We start from the raw sequence: 24,593 nt of genomic DNA, 5'->3' as shown, positions 1-24,593 counted from the left end.
CAGGCCTTTGGATGAAAGGTCCTTGAACAAAACTTTTTCAGTTAATGGTTCCTGTGGGAGGGAAAAAGATCCATGTCTGGCCTCCCCCACGCGTGGATCATCTCTGTAAACACCTGAGGATGTAACTTCCATTTGTGTGGATCTGTCATATTTCTGCTTAGAGTGTCTGCCAGTGTGTTTTCCAGTCCTGGCAAGTACTGTGCTTGAAGTTCTATTTGTCTTTCCAGAGCCAAGTTCCAAAGAGTCATGGCTAGACTGCACAAGGGGTATGAATGTGTTCCCTCCTTGTTTGTTTATGTACCACATTACTGTGGTGTTGTCTGTTCTCATCAGTAATTGTCCTGGATGCAGGAAGTCCTTGAAAGCTGCAATTGCATTTATCACTGCTAGCATTTCTTTTTGATTGATGTGAAGGTGCTTTTCCTTTTGGGACCATCTGCCCTGAATGCACCTGTCCTTCATGTGCGCCCCCCCAGGCGTAATCTGAGGCGTCTGTGGTTATGACTTGTTTTGCTTGAGGCTTGCAGAATGGAAGGCCTGTGTTTACTTGACATGCTTGGGCCCACCATAGAAATTCCTTTTGCAAATCTGGAATTATTGGTATAATTGCTTCCAAACTGTGACTGTGTTGAGACCATAGATTTTTTAGGTATCATTGAAGTTTCCTCATATGCAGCTTTGCACATGGGATTAGAAGAATGCAAGATGCCATGAATCCCAGAGCCTGCAGGATTTTCCTTGCAGTAAGCCTGGTACTTTTTGCTAGTGTTTTGAAGTACTGAGATAGTTGCCCTTGTTTTTCTGGCGTAAGATATGCCATCTGGGTGTTTGTGTCCAAGTTGGCACCCAGGAAGGTTATTTTCTGAGATGGTGTTAGTCTTGATTTCTCCTTGTTGATGGTATATCCCAGAGAAAGCAGTAACCGTGTCACATAAGCCAGATGTTCCAGTAGTATGCGTTTGCTGTCCGCTTGGATCAGGCAGTCGTCCAGATAAGGGTAAATTTGTATCCCTTGAAGTCTGCAGTAGGCAATCACTGATGCCAGGCACTTTGTGAATACTCTGGGCGCAGTAGATAAGCCAAAGGGCAATGCAGAGAATTGATAGTGGATTGAACCTGCAAGAAATCTGAGGCATCTTCTGCTGCTTTGTTTGATTGGGACATGCAGGTATGCCTCCTTGAGGTCCAATGTTACCAGCCAAAACTCCTTGCCCAGCATGGGAAGAAGTTGCTGTAATGTGAGCATCTTGAATTTTGGCACGAGTAGGAATGTGTTTAGGATGGATAAGTCCAAAATGGGTCTCCAGTCGGTTCCTTTTCTTGGTACCAGAAAAAGTCTTGAATAAAAACCTTGACCTTGTTGGAGTGCAGGTACCTTTTGTATAGCTCTCATGTTTAGGAGCTTTGAAATTTGCAGTTGTGCCTCTGCCCTTTGATTTTGTGGCAGGTTTGGCATGCCTCTCATTTTTGGAAGAGTGTGAAATTGAAATTTGAAGCCTCTGTTTATAATGTCCAGTATCCATTTGTCTGTTGTGACAATATGCCAATTGCTTGCAAATAATGCTAGTTTCCCTCCCAAAGGTGCTGTCAGCTGAGACTTGCTTGGCATGGAAATGAGGGAGTCATTGGGTTTGCTTCCTGTATTGTTGTGCACTGTCTTCACCACCTCTTGGTGCTGGAGATTGCCATTGTTTGCCTCTATATGATCCTTGTGATTGCCCTCTGCCCCTTGTGCGTCTGTATCTGCCTCTTTGGGGCTTGTCAGTGGCTGGAAAGGACCAGTTATTTGAAGGCCAATTTCTGCTAAAACGTGGTGGTTGGACCTGTAAGAAAGCCTTGACAGTTTGCATAGATTTGGCTTTTTCTTCCATTTTCTGTAGTATGTCCTCAGCATTAGTACCAAATAATACATCCTTTTGTAAAGGAGCATCAAGAAGTTTAGCTTTCACATGATCAGGTAAATTTTGTTCCCTAAGCCAGGCATGCCTGCGAATGACTGATCCTGTGGCAGCCGCTCTACTGGAAGCCTCTAGGGCATCATAACCACATTGTAAGGTGTTTACCCACTTGCTCCGCACTATGCATCATATCCTGTAACTCTTTTAAATCTGGTTGTTCAGGTTGAGACATTTTGTTCCTTAATTGTGATAACAGGTACTGTTGATATTTAATCATATGAAACTGACAGTTTAAGGCCCTCATGGCTAGGGTGGCGAGGTATATACCTTTTACCCCACCTTTCTAGAGATCTGGATTCCCTTTCTGCAGGAGTGGATTCTTGGCAGTGGAGGCCTTTAATCCCTTGGGGCCTTGTGAAATGGTTTCAGGGTCAGCATTATGGCCTTTGTAGAGAAATTGGTGAGAGCTGGGTACTCTAATACCTATCAGGTTTTACTGGTGCAGGAGGCAGAGAATCAGGGTTAAGGCAAGCCTCCGAACAGACATCATCCAGTACATCCAAAACAGGGGGTACAGCCAGAGGTCTGTGCTGAGGTAACCAAAGAAATTCCCTAAGTCTTTCTTGGAATCTGAAAAGTCTTGGCCTTCCCAATGGAAGTGTTCCCTCAAAGTGTGCAAGGTTTCCCCAAAAGAAAAATCCTCAGGAGGGGATACAGAAGGAATGGACTGTTCTGCATCCGAATCCTCAAAAGGGGAGTAAGAGTGTTCCTCTGCATCAGAATGTTCTGATAAAATGGATCCCTGATCAGAAGAGGGAGATTCTTCCTCCACTCTGGGTCTCTTGTCAGGAGGGGGCTGAGAACCTCTGATAAGAGTAATTAAATCCTCAGCCATTTTAAGCATCTGTTTCTTAGGCATGGGTCCAGGAGATGGGCCCTGTGCAACAGGCCTCGTGGGATGCCTGGCTGCTTTGGATTTAGTAAAAGCCTTTATTGAAAAAGAAGATGAGGGCCTAAATACACCATGGGTGGAGGTGGACCTGTCCACATTAGTAGGCTCGACATTAGCAGGGGCTTCGGTTGTAGTCTGGGAAAGGACAGAGGACCCAGCGGTCTCGGGTACAGAGATGTTGTCGGTAGTCAGGGACTGCAAAGGCGTCTCGCTGAGAACCGGACCACGTGTAGCCTGTTTTGGCGTGGGGACCGCGGGTCTCGCGTGTCGGTCCTTTTCCTTGTGTCTTTTTGGACAAAACGGTAGTCGGAGTGTCCGACATCTTGTAATCAAAAGCTTTACCAAAGTAGTGTTGGGCGAACTCCGCCCGACGCTTGATAGTGCGTTTATTGAAGGTAGCGCAAAAGCGACAGCCCGAGACATCGTGGTCTGGGCCCAAACAAGGTATGCAACGGGAATGGAAATCCTTATGCGGTATTTGCCCGTCTCCGAGATCACAATCGGAACAGGGGTTCCCCCGGCCGAAGCACCAAGACGGAGACTCGGAGCCGAAGTCTGCAGCCCCGATGTATCCACCTCGGGTCCGACCAACGAAACCAGAGTGCCGAAACCATCAGATGGGACCGAAAGGGTTGGAGCAGAGGTCGGAGCTGAAAAACTCAAAGGGGATTTCGGAGCCGACCCAAGGACCTCAATCGACTCAGAACACTCCGGCGCCGACGACACAGAGGTGGTCGGAGGAGGAATTATCGGAACCAACACAAGGACAGGCTCCGGAGCCGACTGGGCTGGAGCCGAGAATAATTTCGTTAACACTGGTGACTGGAGGAGCCTCTGCACCACCCTATCCAAATCCGAATCAGACAACCTGGAGGACTTGGAGGACACAGAAGGGGGTCGAGAAGTCTTCTCTAAAGGATCCAACGCAAAGCTAGGACAATGGCTCCGAATCGGTTCCAAGACAATTGGAGCCGAGGTCGGCTCCAACACAATAGAAACCTCCTTTGGCTCCGAAGGCAGTGGAACCGAGGAAGCCGTCTTCGGTACCGACAGCATCTCTTGTGGCTCCGAGACCAATGGAACCGAGGAAGGTGAAACAGTCTTCGATCTTTTCTCCGATGGCTCCGACGAACTGGACGGAGCCGGAGATCTCTTTTGTTTTAGATTTCCCACTAGGGAGAGAAGACACCAAAGCTTCTTCAAAGGCAGGTGTTACCAGGCCCTTGAGAATCAACTTATTTTTTCTCTCTTGCAAGACCCTGGAACTAAACGAATGACACACACTGCAGGACTCTTGCAAGTGTATAGCGCCCAAACAGTACACACAGATGACATGGCCATCAGTTAAAGACATCTTATATGAACATTTGGCGCACTTTTTGAACCCAGAAGGCCTATGTTCCTTCTGATCTTTGCCTGACATTTTTAAAGCCACACAAAACGACACCAACACGAAGGGAGGAGAAGGGACTAACTCAAACGCCCCTAAAAGAAACCAAGGAGACACACCAAACAGGGCTAAGGCCCTCTAACTTAAACGGGCCTAGCCCGCCAAACACAAGTATACCACAACTACAATTATCAAAGGTCACAAAAACACCCAGACACAAAACATAGCTATTAAAATAGCTTTTGGTTGGAAAATTTTCCACAGAAAACTAAGAAATAGTTCAATAAAGTACTTAGCCACAGCCAAGCTCGAGACCACGTCTTCACTCAACGAGCGGCAAACGAGATCTGGGGTTTGGGCGTGGTGCATCCTGGGATACAGGCTTAGCCCAGCCAATTAGTGACTTTGTGCTAGTTATAGCAGCAGAGTCAGAGCCGATTCTCGGCTCCGAGCCCGTCAGTAATGAATGTAGGCGAGATAGGACCACATTACATCATGTTAATGCCATTCAACTTCAAGAGTTTAAATAAACAAATTAAAGTAACAAAGAAATTTATACATTACATGAATGTATACTTTGATTAACAAAAGCAATTTAATCTCTTACCTTTCAGTTTTTGAGCCAGGCGTTCTTGGTAGGCGGTGTACCTTAAAGCTTGCATCCAAGGACGAACATCATGCTGTTTACATGAGCGTAAAGCCTCTCTATACAGAGGTATAAGGCAGTCCTATAAAAACAGCATTTCTTACTATATGGCTAAAGTTCCTGTCCCGCAAGTACCATACAAAGTTACAGAATAGGGTTTGCAAAACTCAGCACTTAAAAAAAAAAAAAAAAAAGCCATGCCATGGAAATTCAAGAAAAGCAAATTCCAGTAAAAACTGTTACACAATGGAAATGCAACTTAAAAATCATACTTTAAGACAGTACAGTTGTGTACACCTACCATAAATGTAGATGTTCGAGTGTCTTCACTGTTGCAGTCATGACTGTAGGGTTCTCCCCTGCCGGCAGGCCTCGGTCAGCCAGAATCCCAAAGTCTGCGTCCGGCGTCGGCTGTTCAACCATGCTCCCTGACGTCAGAGTGCCAGGAGTACAAAGCTGACAGCCGACGCCATCTTCTCCAGTTTTTCTTGCCCCAGATGTCAGGAGCCCCAAAATGAAAAAGGTCCCATAACCTTTGCAAATACACCTCAGAAGAATGGTGAAAAAAGGAACTACACAAAAGTAAAAATAAGAGGGGACAGGAGGGAGGGAAACCCAGACTGCAACAGTGAAGACACTCTAACATCTACATTTATGGTAGGTGCACACAACTGTACTATGATCATCGTGTTTCACTGTTGCAGTCATGACTGTAGGGTAGAATCCCAAAGCTGAAAGAAAGGGAGGTGGTCATAAAGAAGAAGGGGGGGCTAGAAGGCCATGCAAGACTGCAGAGGCAAAGCCTGCCGTAGACAGAGTAGAGAGGTAGATTGTAGTGCTTAGAAAAAGTATGCACTGAACTCCAAGTTGCAGCTTCCAAAATGTCTTTGGTAGGAACTCCCCTGAGGAAGGCTGCAGAAGTGGTAGCCGCTCTGGTGGAATGAGTCCGTATACTTCCTGGGATTTGCTTTCCATGGTGTGAACAACAAAATCTGATTCCATGAGTAATCCATTTAGAAATGGTCTGTTTTGAAATGGCTTTACCTTGGGAACTTGAAGCATAAGAAACAAACAATTGTTCTGATTTTCTGATGTCCTTGGTTCTGTCCAGGTAAAAACGTAGTTGTCTGTGTACATCCAAGGAATGTAAGCTCCTTTCCTCTCTATTTTGAGGAATGGGGAAAAAGGTTGGAAAGTGGATAGTTTGATGTAAAGCCACTTTGGAAACCACCTTAGGCATGAAGGTAGGATTAGTCCTCAAAGATACCCTGTCTTGATGAAAAATAATATAAGGTTCCACAGCCATAAGAGCTTGTAACTCTGAAACTCTCCTGGCAGAGGTTAGGGCTAACAAGACAGCTGTCTTCCAAGATAAAAACTTGATGTCAGAAGAGGCAGCAGGCTCAAAAGGAGGCAAGGATAGCTTTTCCAAAACATAGTTGAGATCCCAAGCAGGAATGGGAGGAGATCTAGGAGGTCTTAAGTTCTTAGGTCCTCTGAGAAACTGTCTCATGAGCTGGTGGGAAAAGATGGGAGGGTCTGTATTATAATGAGCAGAAATAGCAGAGGCATGTATCTTAATGGAAGAGAAAGAGAGACCCTTATGTAAGAGATGTCAAGTAAAGTAAAATTAAGGTAATGTTAGGAAGAAGAGGATCAGAATCCTGAGCCTGCATCCAGGAACAAAATCTTTTCCATTTTCCTGCATAAGATTTTCTAGTGCTAGGACGTCTGGCTTCTAAAATGACATCCATAACCTGCTTGGGTAGGAAAGAAGAAATCCAAGGCCCTGGATTAACCAGGCCGCCAGGCTGAGAGTTCTGACATGAGAGTGTACAACCTGACCCTGATGTTGGGACAGAAGGTTTGGAGACTGAGGTAAAACCCAAGGGGGCTCCAGACATAGGTTTTTTAGAGTTGGATACCAAAACTGCAGAGGCCAATTTGGAGCCAGCAAGATTATCATCTTGGGCTTGTCCTGTTTTATCTTCAATAAGACCCGTGGAAGAAGAGGAAGAGGTGGAAAGGCATATCCCGAGAGGTTCCTCCAACTGAATGACAGGGCATCCACTTTCCAAGCTTCTCTGTGGAAAGACCTGTGCAAAAATTCTGTAGTTGATGATTGAGATGGGATGCAAAGAGGTCTATGTGAGGACATCCCCAGACTGCTGTTATCATCCTGAATATTTTGGTGTCCAGCATCCACTCGTGTGGATCCGAAAGGTTTCTGCTCAGACTGTCTGCCAGGAAGTTTTCTTTTCCTGGTAGAAACTGAGCTTGAAGATCCAGATTGCAAGCAAGAGCTGTGTTCCATAGATCCATGGCTAGTCTGCAAAGGGGGTAGGAATGAGATCCCCCTTGCTTGTTTATATACCACATAACTGTGGTGTTGTCTGTCCATATTAGTAGTTGTCCTGGTTGTAAAAGATTCCTGAAGGCCAATAGAGCTTTCTGAATGGCTAACATTTCCTTTAAATTGATATGCAGGTGCTTCTGATCCTTTGTCCAAAGGCCCTGCAGACCATTGCCCTGAAAATGGGCTCCCCAAGCATAATCTGAGGTGTCCGTGGTTAGAATCTGAGTGGCAGAAGGCAGACGGAAGGGTTTCTCTGTTTAGAGCACATGCCCTGGACCACCAAAGAAATTCCTTTTGAAGGCAAGGAAGGACAGAGATCAGTATGTCTAAACTGTGGCAATGCTGAGACCATACACTTTTTAGGTACCACTGTATTTTCCTCATGTGTAGTCTTGCATATGGTACGAGAAGGATGCAGGAGGCCATGTAACCCAAAGCCTGCAGGAATTTCCTTGCAGATAGTTGAGTTAAAGTTACCAAGGTTTTGAAAGTTGAAGCCAGCTGTAATTGTTTTTCGGATGTCAGAAATGCCATCTGGGTTGTGGTGTTTAGAAGAGCACCCAGAAAATTTATCTGTTGTGATGGTGTCAAATTTGACTTTTTTATGTTTACAGAGAATCCCAGGAACTTGAGGAGGTTCTGTACAAATTCTAGATGCTGGAGTAAGACATCCTTGCTGTCTGCCTGAAATAGACAATCGTCCAGATAAGGGTAAATTTGAATTCCCTTGAGTCTGCAGTAAGCTACTACTGGAGCCAGGCATTTGGTGAAGACCCTGGGCAGTAGACAATCCAAAGGGCAGCAGAGAATTGAAAGTGCCTCGATCCGGCCTTGAACCCGAGGTATTTTTTGCGATCCTGCCTGATGGGAATGTGTAAATATGCCTCCTTTAAATCCAAAGTTACCATCCATGCATCTTTGGACAGCATTGGAAGTAGCTGCTGTAGAGTAAGCATCTTGAATTTTGGAATCTCTAGAAAGGTGTTCAAGACCGACAGATCTAGAATGGGTCTCCATGAGTTTTGCTTCCTGGGGACTAGAAAGAGCCTTGAGTAAAAACCTTTTCCCATCTCTGAAAGAGGAACCAGTTCTATGGCATTCATAGTCAAAAGAGCTTCCACCTGGTTTAAGGCCTCCATCCATTGATGTTTTGGAAGGTCTGGCCATCCGCTTGGCCTTGGCAAGGTATGAAAATGGAATTTGTAACCTCTTAAAACCACATCCAAAACCCACTTGTCTTGGGTCATTTGCGTCCAATTTTGATAAAAAAAGAGAGAGTTTTCCTCCGAGGGGGGCTTCCAGGCAAAAAGTTCCTGTAGCCCAACAGAGGGAATTATTGAGTTTGTTTCCTTTGAGTTTGTGACCTGTCCTCTCCTCCCCTAGGGGTGGAAGCAGTCCACTGTCTTGGTCTATAAGAAGTTTGTGTTTGAGGCCTTCCTCTGGAGTGTCTATATCTACCCCTCTGAGGCCTGTCTGAAGTGGGAAAGGACCAATTTTTTGAAGGCCAATTCCTGCTAAATCTAGGTGGCTGTACTTGTAAGAAATATTTAACTGTTTGCATGGATTTCACCTTATTCTCCATCTTTTTAATCACCTCTTCAGCTTTTGATCCAAAAAAAACATTATGCTGAACAGGAGCATCCAATAATTTAGCCTTTACTTGTTCAGGCAAATTTTGTTCCTTTAGCCATGCATGCCTTCTAATGACTGTACCGGAGGCAGCAGCCCTACAAGAAGCCTCCAAGGCATCAACTCCACAGTGTAAACCATACTTCCCAACCTGTTCAGTGGCATGCAATAAGTCATGTAATTCCTTATCATCTGCACAGGCAGAAATGGAAGTAAGCTTTTGTTTTAAAACAGACAAGAGAAATTGCTGGTATTTCAGCATATGAAACTGACAGTTTAAAGCCCTAATGGACAAAGTAGCAGAAGTGTACACCTTTTTGCCCCATCTTTCTAAGGATCGAGAATCCTTTTCAGTAGGAATGGGATTTTTGGCAGAAGTGGCCTTAACTCCCTTAGGACCCTGAGAAATGGTTTCAGGATCAGCAGAAGGGTTCTTGTATAGAAACTGGTGGGAATCAGGAACCCTGTAATATCTATCAGGCTTAACAGGAGCAGGAGGAAAAGAGTTAGGGGTTAAATTAGCCTCCGAAAAGGCATCATCCACAATATCCAAAACAGGAGGAATAGCCAGGGGTCTAAGTCTTTTCTTAGATTCCGAATACTCCTGTCCTTCCCAGTGGAAATGTTCCCTCATTTCATGCAAAGTTTCCCCAAAAGAGAAATCCTCAGGGGGAGAAGCTGAAGGAATGGATTCCTCAGCATCAGAATCCTCATAAGGAGGGAAAGAATATTCCTGGTCAGAAGAAGAAACTGAAGAAACAGAAGCCTGATCAGAGGAATCATAATAAACATCCTGGCTTGGCCTTTTATCTGGAGGGGGATGTGAACCCCTAATCATTAAGTAAATCCTCCATCGAGTAACTGTTTCTGTGACTTGGGAGCCGGTTCAGAAGAGGCCTGTGTTGCAGTCTTTGATTTAGAAGGAGGCTTTGCCTTTATTAGAAGCTGAGTAGGCCTGAAAACCCCTTCGGAAGCCGGTACCTGCACAGCGGCTCCAGACCCATCCGAAGGAGCATTGTCCGAAGGTCCTGCAATAGAAACATTTAAAGGCCTGGTTGGGCTCCTCATGAGAGTCCGTTTCGGCCATCGGTTCTGAAATGGCCGATGACAGGGGCTGCAAAAGCGCCTCAGTGACGACGGATGAACCTGAAGATGGCTCCGTTTGTGCGCTATCAGATTTGGACCTCGGAGGCCTGTCTTTACCCTAGCGACGTTTGTGAACTCCGGTAGCCGGAACCGTATCAGACGACATTTTGTAGTTAAAGTGTCTACCGAAGTAATGAAAAGCAAAATTGTACCTTCGCTTAATAGTACGTTGATTGAATATAGCACAAAACCGACAACTAGCTACGTCATGGTCAGGGCCTAAGGAATACAGTAAGAATGAAAATCCTTATGAGGTATTTGCTTCCCACATGAAATACAATTAACTTTTTCTGACATCGGAGTGGAGCAAGAAAAAAGTTTCCCCAACGGGGTACTTAGCTTTGAGTGGAGAAGAAAATCTTCAGACTGAAGTTTTTCAGAAAAAATAGTCAGGAGTCAGCCGACCGGCACTTGCGAACTGCTATCACCGCACGGCAAGAAAGACTGGAGAAGATGGCGTCGGCTGTCAGCTTTGTACTCCTGGCGCTCTGACGTCAGGGAGCATGGTTGAACAGCCGACGCCGGACCCAGACTTTGGGATTCTGGCCGACAGAGGGCTGCCTGCCAGCAGGGGAGAACCCTACAGTCATGACTGCAACAGTGAAACACGGTGAACATCTAGTTTTTGAGCAAATGACAATCACATTCTATAGCAAGTGATGGTCAAAACAGTAAGATTTATGATGGAAATCAAGTACAACCAAAAACAACCAACCAGTTGTCACGTTAACTATGTGCCATCTACAACCATCAGAAATTATAGCTGTACAACTGAAGTGAACAAGTTGAGAATATGCTCACCTTAACAGTAGGTTTTCAAATAAAACATTTGCTGTACGAATTTGTAATGTGAATGAAAAAAGCCATGAATGGGCATCAGTCTCCCAACCAATTATTTCCCAGCAACTAGATATGCTTTAAGGGCATAAGGCTGCAATCTTGCAACTCGCCTTATATAAGAGAAGCTGAACTTAATGATCACGCCTCCACAGTTTTGTGGTGCATCACAAAAGATAACACTAAATACTTGGAGGGGAAGAAAATGCAGACCTAAGTTTAAAAAAATCCCATACACTGACAGTAGAGAAAACAGTGTCCTCATTTTTTGGGAGCAAACTTGTTGAACATCTGTTTCATCAAATTCGACACCATCCCCAGCAATGGTCCAACTTCTTCCCAAAGCATATTTACATTAGCTGGGGAGTGAAGCATCCCTCAACAATGTCTAAAGGACTGCTTAAAAACAGGAAGTACTCTTTATATGATCTACAGGAGACAAATATGACAAAATTGGATGTCAAGAACTTTGCTATAAGAAACAAATCCCAGTAAGCCTGTACCTATTCTTAACAGCAATCTACAGTCATACTGCAAATGCCAAACAGCTCCTAAAAAACATACAGAGGTGTGTGACAACACTAAACAGATGGGTATACAATTGAAATGCATAACTTACCCAAACACATACGCACATCTGTGGTAATTGATGCACAGTATACACTAACTCCATGATCCATAACAAAGGGCCACAGGGAAAGAACTTATCCTCCCATAAACTGATCCGTCTAACAGACCCCACACAAATACATGGGTGCGCACAAAAACAGCAGACGCACTCTTACTGTATTCAGCTGATTTACAGAGTCTCTTCCAAATGAGACTTGTGGTTGGGTTTAACTTCAGCACTCACCATTATCTGGCATTTTTTTTCTGGCAGTTTGTATATGCTTGGAGGTATACATACCTGTGCATACTGGGATAGAATCCCGACTCTGGCAAAGGTAACCAGGGATTCAATTAACAATCCCATACTACAGGAGCCAGTCAAGGGGTGGGGGGAGTGAAGAATGGCTCAGTCAGGCATGGGTGGTTAAAAAGCACATGGGGTGGTGCAATTTCTCTGATGGAGACTGACAGCAAAACCATCACCCATGCCTGATAATAGAAGGGCTGGGAGGATCTAGCATGGCCACCCCACTGCACATCCTCCTCCCCTTATGACCTGAGTGCATGCGGCAGGATGCAGAGCATATACAAAAAATTGAACTACCCCTGATGGCCTCTCCCAACTAACCTTCTCCCTTGCACAGGACAAATGAGACAACTGGCTGAAAGGGAGCTGATAGGCTGTGTGTGTGTTTTTTTTTTGGGGGGGGGCAATCTGGCATCGCTGCTTAAACGGGTTTAAACTATTCCTGGCTCCACAAAGTCTGCTCTTCACTTTTTCCCTTAGAACTGTTCTAAATCTCAAAGTAAGCACTCTATTTTCATTCTAAAGCCCTGCAGTTGCTCGTATAAGTAATCTTATAAGCAAGCACTAATAAACTAAAGCACTACACCCTCTTATACTCCCTTTAAGTACTTGGCTCCCTATTGGTCCTTTTTGATCAGTCAAAAAGTAGTTCCTTATACTATTCTGGCATGTCCAAAAGTCAGTTTTGGGTTTATTCTCCAGTCCAGCTGGTGAATCTGGGAATCTTGAGGCAATGTTACAACTGCCTTATGTACACAGACTACCCTCTCCTCCTCCCAACAAGCTCAAATATATGTGAGAGATGCAACTATATAGCCAAACTGGAGGCTGAGCTCTCTCAACCCAATACTGGCGCAGTCAGTCAGGAGGAGAAGGTAACCACACACACCACAAATCCAGTCTCACATAGACCTATCGCAACAGAAAACCAGACACAAACACACAAAAACATACTCGGAGGCTCTAAATAAAAATCTGCCCAAGCAGCAGAGACCTCCAAAGCAGACATCCAAGCAACCGCTACCCCACAACAATACCCACATATCACATAGTTCACAAAGTCAGTGTGCCACACAGTCACAGCCCTTAAGGCTAAACAACAGACCTAATACACTTGTAATAGGGGACTCTATTGTCAGACACACTGACGTCCCACTCACCAGGCTGAACAAGGAGAAGGTCACTGTAAGCTGCCTGTCGGGTGCCAGGATCCGCCACATAACACAAGCACTCAGGTCACTCCAAAGCAAGTACAAATATGACTCCATCATTGTCCATGTTGGTGTGAATGACCTGAGACGTACCTCCCTGGACTACATGAAAAGAGACAGAGGAGCTCTCTGATCATGTAGCCCAGGCCGGTATGACCCTGACCTTGAGTAACATCTTACCCTCACCAAGAATGATGCCACAGTATAAAGACAAAATGATCAATTTTAACAATTGGCTAAAGTATTGGTGTCATTCAAAGGGGATCCAGTGTCTGTCAGCCTGGGATGACATGCTCGACAAGCCTCGTTTCGCTAGGGACAGCTTGCACCCGTCACCCCTGGGCTTTCGAATAGTGGCGAAGGCTCTTGCCACCCCCATAGTGCCTTTTTTAGGCAAGGCTCTAAAGACAAACCCACCTCCATAGACAACACAAAGAAAAAGAAACTAAGGGTAATGCTGCTCAACGCCAGAAGTCTAAACCTCAAGATGCAAGCACTTGAGGCTCTCCTCAGTATGGAGAATATCGATATCTGTGCAGTAACAGAAACCTGGTTCAAGGCTCCTGAGAGCACCCCAGCACTACCAGGTTATACCTCATACCATGCTTTTCGGCCCCAAAACTCGGACCGAACCATAAAAGGAGGGGGAGTATCCATATTCATGAAAGATACCCACACCTCCAGGTTAGTGGCACTGCAAGAAGCATCTGAGACCATCCATGTGCAACTAACAGTGGGCAAAACTGCCTTTCAGTTTGTTGCCTGCTACAGACCACCCTCCCAAACTCAGGAACCCCACTCGGCTTTCTTGAGAACACTGGAGAATATGAAGGTCTCTCCAAACACCATTATATTGGGCGACTTCAACTATCCAAACAGACTGGGAGCACTACTCAAGCCCCAACACCCTCGCCAAACGGTTCCTAGAATTTATAAACTCAAATGCTATGGAACAACTGGTCACCACTCCCACAAGAGGGGAAAACATATTGGACCTGATCATCACCAACATGGGGACTCTATGCTCCATACCAGAGGTATACCCCTCATTGGTAAGATCTGACCATAAATTAATCTCACTGGACATCCATATCCCGTCCCCACCCCCAGCCAAGGAAACCATGGTGAAGAACTTCTCAAAAGCAAACTTCACACTTCTCAAAACCGAGATGGAATCCTTCAAAGCCCCCTGGCCAGTGGAAAATACGGCCCAAACCGCAGAATCCTTTACAAACGCTTTCTATGGACACCTACAGGAATGCATGGATCGTGCTATCCCAAATAAAACCAAGACTCATTCCTCCAAAGGCAGGAGACCTGTCTGGTGGACCCCAGACATAAATAAGCTATACAACACAGAAGGAGGAAGCTACTACATGATAGAGCAAAATCCCAAAAAGGGAAGACATCTCTGATCAGTACTAGCAAGAAACTACGATCCCTCATAAAATCATCTAAGGCCAGCTTTGAAAGAAAAATTGCACAAGATGCTAAATATAATCACAAGGCCTTATTTAGTTATGTCAGGAATCTGGGTGGCAACTCCCAGATATGCTCTGAGTTAGTTCAAAAGACAAAAAATACACTGAACCCACAGACATTGTCAACATCCTACCAGACAGGTTCAGTGCAAACTTCTCCCCCCCTTCCCCCCCAAGAGAGCAAATGTCTATCCCAGCAGAGTGCAGCCTCCCTGACATCACAGATGCACAGGTGAGAGCTGCCCTCTCCAAAGCAAAAAACACAGCATCAATGGGACCGGACGGTGTCCCGGGCTGCGTCTTACACGAACTCCAAGAAGAATTGAACCATCACAAAGTCACTGTTCAATCTCAGCCTTACTACAGGATATGTACCCAAGGAATGGCGTACAGCAACAGTGGTCCTACTCCACAAAGGTGGTGCCACAAGGGACCCCGGAAACTATCGCCCTATAAGCCTGACTAGCCTGGTCTGCAAAGCTATGGAGCGTATCATCATGAAACTCAAACAAAGACATTGGGAACCTCCAAACACTGGATCCTACCCAATTCGGCTTTAAGGGCAGATCTTGCCTCTTGAACCTGGTCAACTTCTTTGAAACAGTCACCAAGGCCATAGATGAAGGGAAGGTAGTCCACACAGCCTACCTGGACCTCATAAAAGCCTTGACACAATACCCCACTCGGGCATCATAAATAAGCTCACCAGCTTAAATATCAACCCCTATGTCACAAAATGGGTTGCAAACTGGCTCAGGGATAGAACCCACATGGTCAGAATTGCAGGTGCCATGTCAGACTCTAAACCAGTTACAACTGGCGTCCCACAAGGCTCAGTCCTGGGACCTCTCTTGTTCGGTATATATTTCTCTGAGGTACAGGCTAACATGGGAGGACTATGGCTGACCAAGTTCGCAGATGACTGCAAACTGGGTGCCATAATCGACTCGCCGACTGACACAAGCATCCTCCAAAAGGGTCTCACAGAGACGGATAACTGGTGCCAGAGCCATGGCCTAAAGCTAAATGCCAAAAAGTGCATAGTCATCCTTTTTGGGAAAAACTAAGTGCGCACAATTTACCACATAGGTGGTAATCCATTAAGTACGGAAGAAGTAATTAGGGATTTGGGGACCCAAGTAGATAGCAATCTCTCCCTTGACAATCACGTTGCCAAAGTGGTTAGAAAGACCTTTTATATAGCCCACCTTATCACGAAAGGGTTCACATCTAGATGGAGAGGTCATTGTGCCCCTCTACTCATCAGGCCCATAATTGAATACAATGCCCCATTTGGGATGTTCCTTACCCAATACCTGCAGCAACTGGAAAGACCCCAAAAGTACCTCACCAAGAGGATCAAGGGACTCAAACAGATGCCCTACGCAGTTAGGCTAAAGAAACTCCAGCTCTACTCAGTTGCTTACCGCCTACTCAGAGGCTATCTGTGCCTGACGTATAAAGCCATGTCCAACCCAGAATTAATGGACATGCTCCACCTCAGGAAATCCAAATCCATCAGAACTACACGCTCCAGGGACTTAAACCTCAGCACAGAAATAAATAGGACATGCTGGAGGGACAGATTCATATCCCAGAGGCTCCCCTCACTCTGAAACAAAATCTCAATCCATGTTAGGGAGAGTCCCTCAATGACCCTCTTCAAGAGAAATCTTGACGAGTGGATGGGAGATCGTAGGTTTACCCCTGGGATCTCTTCTGTGTCCCTACTAGACAGAGGCACAGTAAACTAACCTCAAAAGGGCCATCTTCTGTGACCTACTATACAGAGGCACAGTCAACTAATCTAAAAGGGTGGCGAAAGCCAAACACACACTGGCTAGGCTTATAAATGCCCTAGGGCAGATAGCATAGTATCAACCTATGAACCTATGAAGCTTGTGCCCCACACCTGCTTGCTCTTCCCCATGTACTATGATGTTAAACCTCACAAGTTAAGGTTGTGTCACAAACCTGCCAACTTGCTCCAGTGCAACTACTGATTCTCCACATACATCTCCACTGCAACAAGTGATGCATAAACATACATTACTGACTTAGAAGGAATGCAGTAATGCAATTCAGACAGATATACTGCTCAGCAACAGTGGACAGATTGAAAGCATTTCCCTGCCCATCAACTATGCTTCTTTCTGTACATAAACTAAATATGGAAGGAAAACACCCACAAGATCAATCAAAAACCCTCCCTGGTTGCTCCTACAACAAACAGGCTGAATTTCTAAAGAAAAAAAAATCATCCAAAACCGCAAAGCATATAATCACAAAAGGACCAGCAAAGCGGCTATGTACTGGAGAAAAACAGAAAGGCAATTAAACAAGGTAGGGTGGAAATGGAGCATCACCAATCCAAAAGGACAAAATCAATCCTCACTGGAGGGGAACTTGCTCCAAAGTGGAATTGATCAAACCACAGTTTAGGCAAACAGGTAGAATAACTGAATTTATCAAATACTTTCCACCAAGAGGAGACAATAAAATTAACAACCTTATTACTACCAGACTGCCTGAGGTGAAATACACTAAGTGATTCCACCTCCTCAACAAAAGAATCACTCATCACCCCTGCATTTCCTTCCAATTCTACAAGCTTCCAGAACCAGAAATAAAAGGGGACAAACAGACTGCAACTCCCCAACACACTTTATGGAACCAAGACACCTAGAGAAAGTGGAATGAGAAAGGCACACTACCCTGAGATGAACTTTAAAACTACATGGTAAGGAAATCATGACAGCAGACCGGCATTCCTACTGATCAAAATCAAAAAACAAAATATAGAAGGATTAATCACAAGAAAATGTAAGCAACCAACACAGAGGGGCTGCTGATACCACTGGAGATGAAGAGCAATATGTTTCATAGTCCTTAAGAGGAGATGACCCAGCAATTGAGATCAGCCAGCTATAGGAGAGAGCTCCCACTTCAACAGACAACCATCCTAGAGTCTTGAACTTCTTGGAGGACCCTACCTAAGCTGTATGGAGCTATCTAACCCCCCAAACATGCACACACACACACACACACACACACACACACACACAGAACTCTCGCTGGACTCAAAAAGGGCCCATTAAATAGGTCTCCCAAAATCAGTAAGTGACACTGAACAGCAAGAAACAGGAACTCAAAAAGTCAACATGATGGACAAAACCTGCACTTCGACCTGCTAATCCAGCTAGGAGGAAAGCACTGGGATCATATTTAGCAACTGATAAGAATAGCTCTGGGTATCACAGCTCATCAGACCCTGCCAGAACCAGCCTCAAAATCCCACACTGACTGGAAAAGGGATGAGTAGGGTGGATCCAGAGGGCTGGCCACAGGCTCTCTACCAGAGTGAGACCGCATCACTTGAGTAAAAACCTAAACAAGACTACCAACACAGAAGGATGATAAATGCTCTAAACCAGACAGGAGGTAGAAAATTCCTCCACTAAACCTGGACTCCAAACTCTCTCAACTAATTGATCACATCTGGTCAAAGAGGCAGATTTTCTGTGAATTACGAAATTAAAGGTTTCTTGCATGTACCAGTAGTACAGAGGGCTAAAGTCCTGACTACAGGCCCTGGCAACCAACGTTTGAAGAGCAACTTGGGTGGCTTGACTGTGCAAACAGGACAATGTGCACATCCTGAAGGAGGAAGTGAGAGGCATGCATGCCTGGGGCACACCCTTGCCATCTGACTTCTTGTGGAGACCTGGAAAACAACAGTGATGTGCTGCCTGAGACAGAGATGCCAGTTTGACATCAGCTCCTTCCAGAAATGAGGGACAATTCAGCAAACATGCCTACTGTCCATCCTATCACAAAAGGTGTTACTGAGCATATACAAATGCAGGGAGAAAAACAACTGAAAATGTTCCCTGGGTAGCACTTAGCTCCTTATCACCTGCAATGTGTAGTCAAATCAAGTCTGGGAGAGACAGAAGGGTTTAGTAGATCTGGTGATCAAGGAGAGACACTAGGAGCAGCTGATGGTACACTGTAAGGGAGCAAAAAATAGCTCTAAAAAATGTGTGCAGGGGTGTGTACCTTCTTGCATAATGCATTTATACATACTACCTCATGGTCTTAATCTTGGAGTAAAGAGATGCTTTAAAACTTCCTGACAGTGAGGAAGGTAGAAATAATGGTCAGCTCTCCACCAAACAGCCAAAGAATCCTAGAAGATACATCTGGAAAGGCTAGCCTAGGTCTTTCTCATCTGAACCAGAAGATTTTGACACACTGGTGGGGGAAGAGATCCTTTTCCTTTTAGTAAAATGGATACCTGCCACAAATGCCCTGTCCAAATGAGGTTGCTAGTTCTAAACAAAAAAGCAGAAAGTCCTGTGCCAATATGAAACAGTTCTGGATGGTGAGGGGTCTGCAGTGAAGATGGATGGACAAGGCACTTCCTTACTGTCTGCGGTACAGGCAAAGACAAAAAGCATGATTAAGAGTCCTCTTAGAACGACTGACCAGACAATGAGGCCTAGATGTGTGGAACGATGTCTGTGGACACCACCTTTCAACTACAGATGACCTCATTAACAAGAAGAGAACTCCTGCCTTTCCATCTGCAATTATGAACCCGATATAGAGACAGGCACCGGAAGAATAATCCAAAACAGCAAGTTGTGAAGCATCTTTAGCTTGGGAAAACGGGCTGGCCTCAGACAGCACGGCAGCCTCCTGAGGGGCAATGTCAGAGGTTACAGGGACCCGAGCAAGAAACTAAAACTAACTCTCTGGAGTCGGTGCCTTTGAGCCTGGGGGATTCCAAAATTGAAGCAGCATCCAGACAAAGTCTTACTCAACTCATCAAGAATAGACAACAGATATTTGGGAATTTGCATTGATAATTCAATGCCCTGAATGCCAGAGTAGTAGAAATGCAATTCTTCATTCCATATCTGTCCATGGCCTTACTGTCTTCTGTATGAAAGTGAAAAAAAATAAATAAATAAACGTCTGGCAGGCTTGGCACTGGACAGGAAACACAGAAGTATCTACCAAATGATTTTGAGAGAAATATTAGATCCTCTAGCACTCTGCATAACATATCAGACCTCTTAAGAGGCAGGTTGGTAATCAGGAGAGGCAGAAGTGGATGCAAATGTATGTAGAAATGCCTCCAAAACTGGAGGGGCAGGGGCTGGTGCAGGAACTCCTACTTCTAATAAGCTGTAGTACCTCTTCTGTACATCAGAAATCATCTACTTTGTAATGTGTAATGAAGGTATGAGGCTTAGACCAAGTGACAACTGCACATATGTCCAATGGCAGCCTAACCACACAAGCTAAAGAAGAAGAAACAGCCCTAGTGGATTGCGCTTTCACACTATGCTCCAACGGTTGATTCATGGAGGAATACGTGAATTTTATGCAATCAGTCAACCACTTGGAAAGAGTAACTTTTGATACTGGTAGCCCTTTCATGGTGTCAGCATGAGAAACAAAATGTTGTGATTTTCTGAATTCTTTTGTTCTATCGAAATAGAATCTTAGTTGTGTGTGATCAAGTTTATGCAACATATACTCCACCTTGTTAGAACGGTTACTGAAGAAAGTAGGGAGTTCAATAGTTTGGTTCAGATTAGCCTCTGAACATACCTTTGGAAGGAAGGGGTTTAGTCCTCAGCGACACACTGTCAGGGTGAAAAATCAAATATGGGGGTTTGATAGATAGGGCCTGAAGTTTGGAAACACTACATGCTGATGTAATGGCCACTAAGACAATGGTTTTCCAAGAAAGAAATTTTAGTTGGCAGGATGATGCAGGCTCAAAAGGAGGAAGAATATTCCTTGATAAAACAAAATTCAGACTCCAGGGAGTAAAAGGTTGTCGAACTGGTGGTTTAAGATGCATGGTAACTTTTAAGAAGGCTCTACATAATCTGTGAGACATTAAATTAGAACCCTCCTATCTGAGGTGAAAATTAGAAATTGCAGCCAATTTAACTCGTATGGTAGCAGCTGCAGCACCTTCATTAAAAAGCTTAGTCAGGAACACTAGAATGCTAGCAATTGAGGCAACGTACGGGTCAATATTATTTTGCCAGGCCCAGAAAGCAAGTAGATTCCATTTTCTGGTGGAAGCTTTATGAGAGGATACAAGGATATGCTGTACCTCCGAGGAAAAATTGTGCGACCTGACTATGTTGGAAATTGGAGCAGCCAAGCTGTCAGTCTGAGGGAATGAAGAGAAGGATGAAGAGCCCCTGACGAATGTGTCAGCAGACCTGGAACTGGGCCCAGAATCCAAGGTTCTTCTAGCTGGTAGAGTTGAAGGAAGGGGAACCAAATCTGTCGAAGCCAATACGGGGCTATTAGAATTACAGCTATCCCCAGGGCTTTGGCTTTCTACAAGAATTTCGGAATCATAGGAATTGGTGGAAAGGCATACAGAAGTACCAGGGACCAAGCATGTACAAGAGAATCCCTTGAGTTTTCCCCTGGTGGGGGATTCAGGGCAAAGTAGCTTCTTCATTTGGCATTCAGAGGGGATGCAAACAGGTCGCAGCAAGGCTGGCCTCATCTGCGAAAAATCATCTCCGCAACTTCGATGGGACCACTCATGTAGCATCAGAAAGGCTCTACTAAGTTTGTCCGTGATCACGTTGGATTTCCCCTGGATATGGGTTGCTATCACAAAGCACCCACTAGATACAGCCCACTGCCAGACTCTCAGGACCTCTCGACATAAGGGGTAAGACTTGGTTCCCCTTTGCTTCTTGACATACCAGACTACTGACATGTTGTTGGTCTGGATCGCAACTGTTCCCAGAGGAAGAGAGGCTTGGAAGTACTGCAATGGCAAAAGTACCGCTCTCGCCTCCAGAACATTGATGTGCAAATGTGACTGTCTCTGACCAGGTGCCTTGGACTCTTTTTCCCTGAAAAAGCACCTCCCCCACCCTATCAGAGAAGCATCCGTCGTCACTGTGGCTGACAGCGGGGGAAGAACAAATGGGCGACCTACTATTACATGATGACCGGTCAAACCACCACTGAAGATCCCTCCTGCATGAATCTGTAATCATCAAGAATGACATCGGAAGTTGTTGGTAAGGCCACTGGGTGAAGAGTAAGCACTGAAGTATTCTCATGTGCATACGCCCTAGAGGAACTGCTATAAGTGCTGCTGCCATAGTACCTAGTAGTTTCAACACTTGAGAGGCTGGTACTTTTCTGCTCGTCAGAATGTCTGATACCTATTGAAGAGTGACTATTCTGTCCAGTGGCAATTTTACCACGGTGGTGGTGATCTCCAAGTCTGCTCTGATAAAGGAGATACACTGTGATGGTGACAATGCAGACTTGTCGAAATTTATAGTTATTCCTGAGAGCACAGATTGTGAGTGTGATCCCTGGATTGAAGTAGTTGATGCCTGGAGGTGGCAATGAGGAGCCAGTCGCCCAGACACGGAAACACTCAGAATCCTAAACGCCTCAAGTGAGCCGTAACCACTGCCATGCATTTGGTAAACACTCTGGGGGCTGTAGTGACAGCAAAGGGCAGTGCTCGGAGCTGATAGTGACTGGCTCCCAGCTGGAAATGCAAGTGATCTCTGGATGGTCTGGCCATTTTGACATGGTAGTACACATCCTCCAGAGCTATAGAGCACATCCAATCACCCGTTCCTAGAAACGGAAGAATCGATTGAAGCATGACCATCCGGAACTTCTCCTTTTTACAAAGGTGTTGATCCTGCTGAGGTCCAAGATGGGTCTCGACTCCCCTGTTTTCTTTGGAACTAAAAAGGACCTGGAGTAGGTTCCAGATCCTATACGGTTTGCTGGGACTGGCTGGATGACTTTTCCTGCAGCCTCTGAATTTCTATGGCTGCTTGATCCTTGAAACTGGGTGGAACGTCTGGGATTTTTCTTTGTACGGGGGGGGGGGGGGTTTGAGAACGGAATGACAACCTCTGTTAACGATGCTTTGTACCCAAGAACCTTTCATAACTTCTAGCCAGGCATCTGGATACAAAGACAAGCGGACCCCAACTGCGCCCAGAGTAGGACAGTCGGGGCCTCCTTTCAGGAGAGCTGGTAGGGCTTGCCAAAGAACTGATCCCAGTCACCCTGGTTTTGAGGACGCCCTCTGCTGCCTGGGCAGCGTCTTCCATTATTACCCCCTCCTCTGCCCATGGAGGAGGCTCACTACGTGTGTACTGAAAAGCTCCTTGAGACTTCCGGAACCACATTTTTCCTCCCTTTTGCCCTTTGGGGTAAGGTCTAGTAGGAGTGGAAAAATTAACTCCTATGGCAGATGAGTCTTTCCATCTTGTTCACACCTAGTAAGGGTCTCCTTGACTTTAGGCCTGAAAAAGGGACAAGCCATCAAATGGGGTATTAACGAAGGAAGACTAAGGCTTCTGCAAAGGAGCATAAGCGCATCCAGGAATGTCTCTGAAGAGCTACTGCTGAACCCGCTGCCCGATTCGAACCATCGGCTGCATAAGAAATGAGCCGCATGGACGAGCTAACTATGAAATTAAGGGTGTCAAGCTGGGATGTCACCTTATCAAGAACACCTTCAGCTGCAATACCCTGTAGAGCATCTCCAAACTCTAAGATGATCTCTTTGAAGACGGGTAAAATGTGTCAAATAGTTGAGTGATCACATAGCAAAAGCTGCCAATCAAAAAATGAGTTTCCCATACTTGTCCATAATCCTGGAATCTCTATTAGGAGGACGGACAGTAGAAGAGGTTTCAGACATCTCTTTCTTGGTGGCCGCCGCCACCATCATGGCATCAACCGGCACTCCCTTGGTAAAGAACATCTTGTCCTGTGGGATGTAAGAAACTTGTTGTGCCTCCTAGGGACAGGTTCCACAGTATCAGGAGACTCACGCACCCTGCGAGCAACCAAATCCTGCAGTTCATCGAAGGGAGGAGTCACCCAGGAGGAGGAACGTTGAGAGACAAATGCCTTCAGAAGCATCAGTAGGGCTAATGGACTGCCAGTCACCCCTCTGTTTCAGGACTTCAAGGATATCAGCAAAGGAAATATCCTCCGAGGGGGACCGTGGGGATGCTTCCGACTCCTCTAAGTCAGTGTCCGATGTGATAGACTCCTGTGGGGAGTCTAAACGCCTCGTCTTGCAGAGCTTACTCCTAGGAACCTCATCAGTGGGAGCTTCTGGTGAGGTCAAAGTAGAACCAGGGTCACCCAATGGGGCTACCTGAGACTCTGGGTCTCGACGCTTTACAGGGACCAGTGATGATTAGGTAGAAAGCAGCACTTTCAGGGATGAGGAGGAAGGCCCTGATGACGTGGGAGTCTTGGAAGACATAACTCTCCTCATGGCATCGAAGGCTCCACTGCTCCGATGCGAGGAAATAGCTGGTTCAGAAGAAGATAGAATGCTCCCTGGTGCCGACACAGTGGGCTCCGACCCAGAGGAAAGAGCCAAGCTCATCCGTGCCGAAGCTCCAAGCGGAAGGGTCGGAACCGACCCATTGGTTCGACTCCTCCCTCCCACAGAGCCGACCGGAGAGTGTCAGCTCCCAGACTCCTAGAACGGCACCGAAGTAGTCTGAGTTGACTGAGCCAATGGCACTGGAACAGGCCTCTGCTCCGAAGGTTCCACAATCATCAGTTCCGCCTCCCCCAGCTCCGAAGGCCCGGCTTAGAGCTGAGGAGAAGACAATAGGTAAAACAGTCTTCGGCTCCAAAACCGGTTGGGCCAAAGCCGCTAACAATTTGGCTAGTGCTAGAGTCTCAAAAAGCCTCTGCACCACTCTGTCAACATCAGAGAGGCTCCTCGAACAAGTCGAAGGGATTGACAAAGTCACCGACTGTAAAATAGGTGATTTCAACGTTTTGTAGACCAGATCTGAAAAACAAGCTCGGTTCTGAGGACTGTGAAACTGGCCACCGCACAGTCTCTGAAAGGCTCCGAAGAAGCTTTCGAAGATTTCGATCCCTTCAATGATTTTGTAGTCTGGTCGGCCTTGTCCAATGATTCCTGGAAATTTGGTTTTAGCAAACCCCTGTCTAACCGTTTTCTCCTGCATTCCAGCAATACCCTGCTGCTAAAGGAGTGACAAATGGAGCAGTCCTCCTGAAGATGGACTGCCCCCAAACAGTACACACAAATGACATGCAAAT

The 24,593-nt window shown here is 45.7% G+C and overlaps 1 protein-coding gene across 1 annotated transcript in view; it reads right to left on the bottom strand.

Moving 5' to 3' along the window:
• The window catches only part of LOC122817306 (serine/threonine-protein kinase SMG1-like), a gene marked incomplete in the record, with an annotated part of 2,898,779 nt that overhangs the window by 1,472,249 nt on the left and 1,401,937 nt on the right, over positions 1 to 24,593 (bottom strand). The window contains 1 exon segment of the mRNA XM_044090530.1: positions 4,848 to 4,968. Within this exon segment, the coding sequence (XP_043946465.1) occupies positions 4,848 to 4,968 (121 nt within the window).

This window comes from Protopterus annectens, chromosome 12.part0 (genome assembly GCF_019279795.1).
Source record: "Protopterus annectens isolate FY-2018-M chromosome 12.part0, PAN1.0, whole genome shotgun sequence".
Classification (NCBI taxonomy): Eukaryota; Metazoa; Chordata; order Ceratodontiformes; family Protopteridae; genus Protopterus; species Protopterus annectens.
This window is presented reverse-complemented; position numbering and strand designations above follow the sequence as displayed.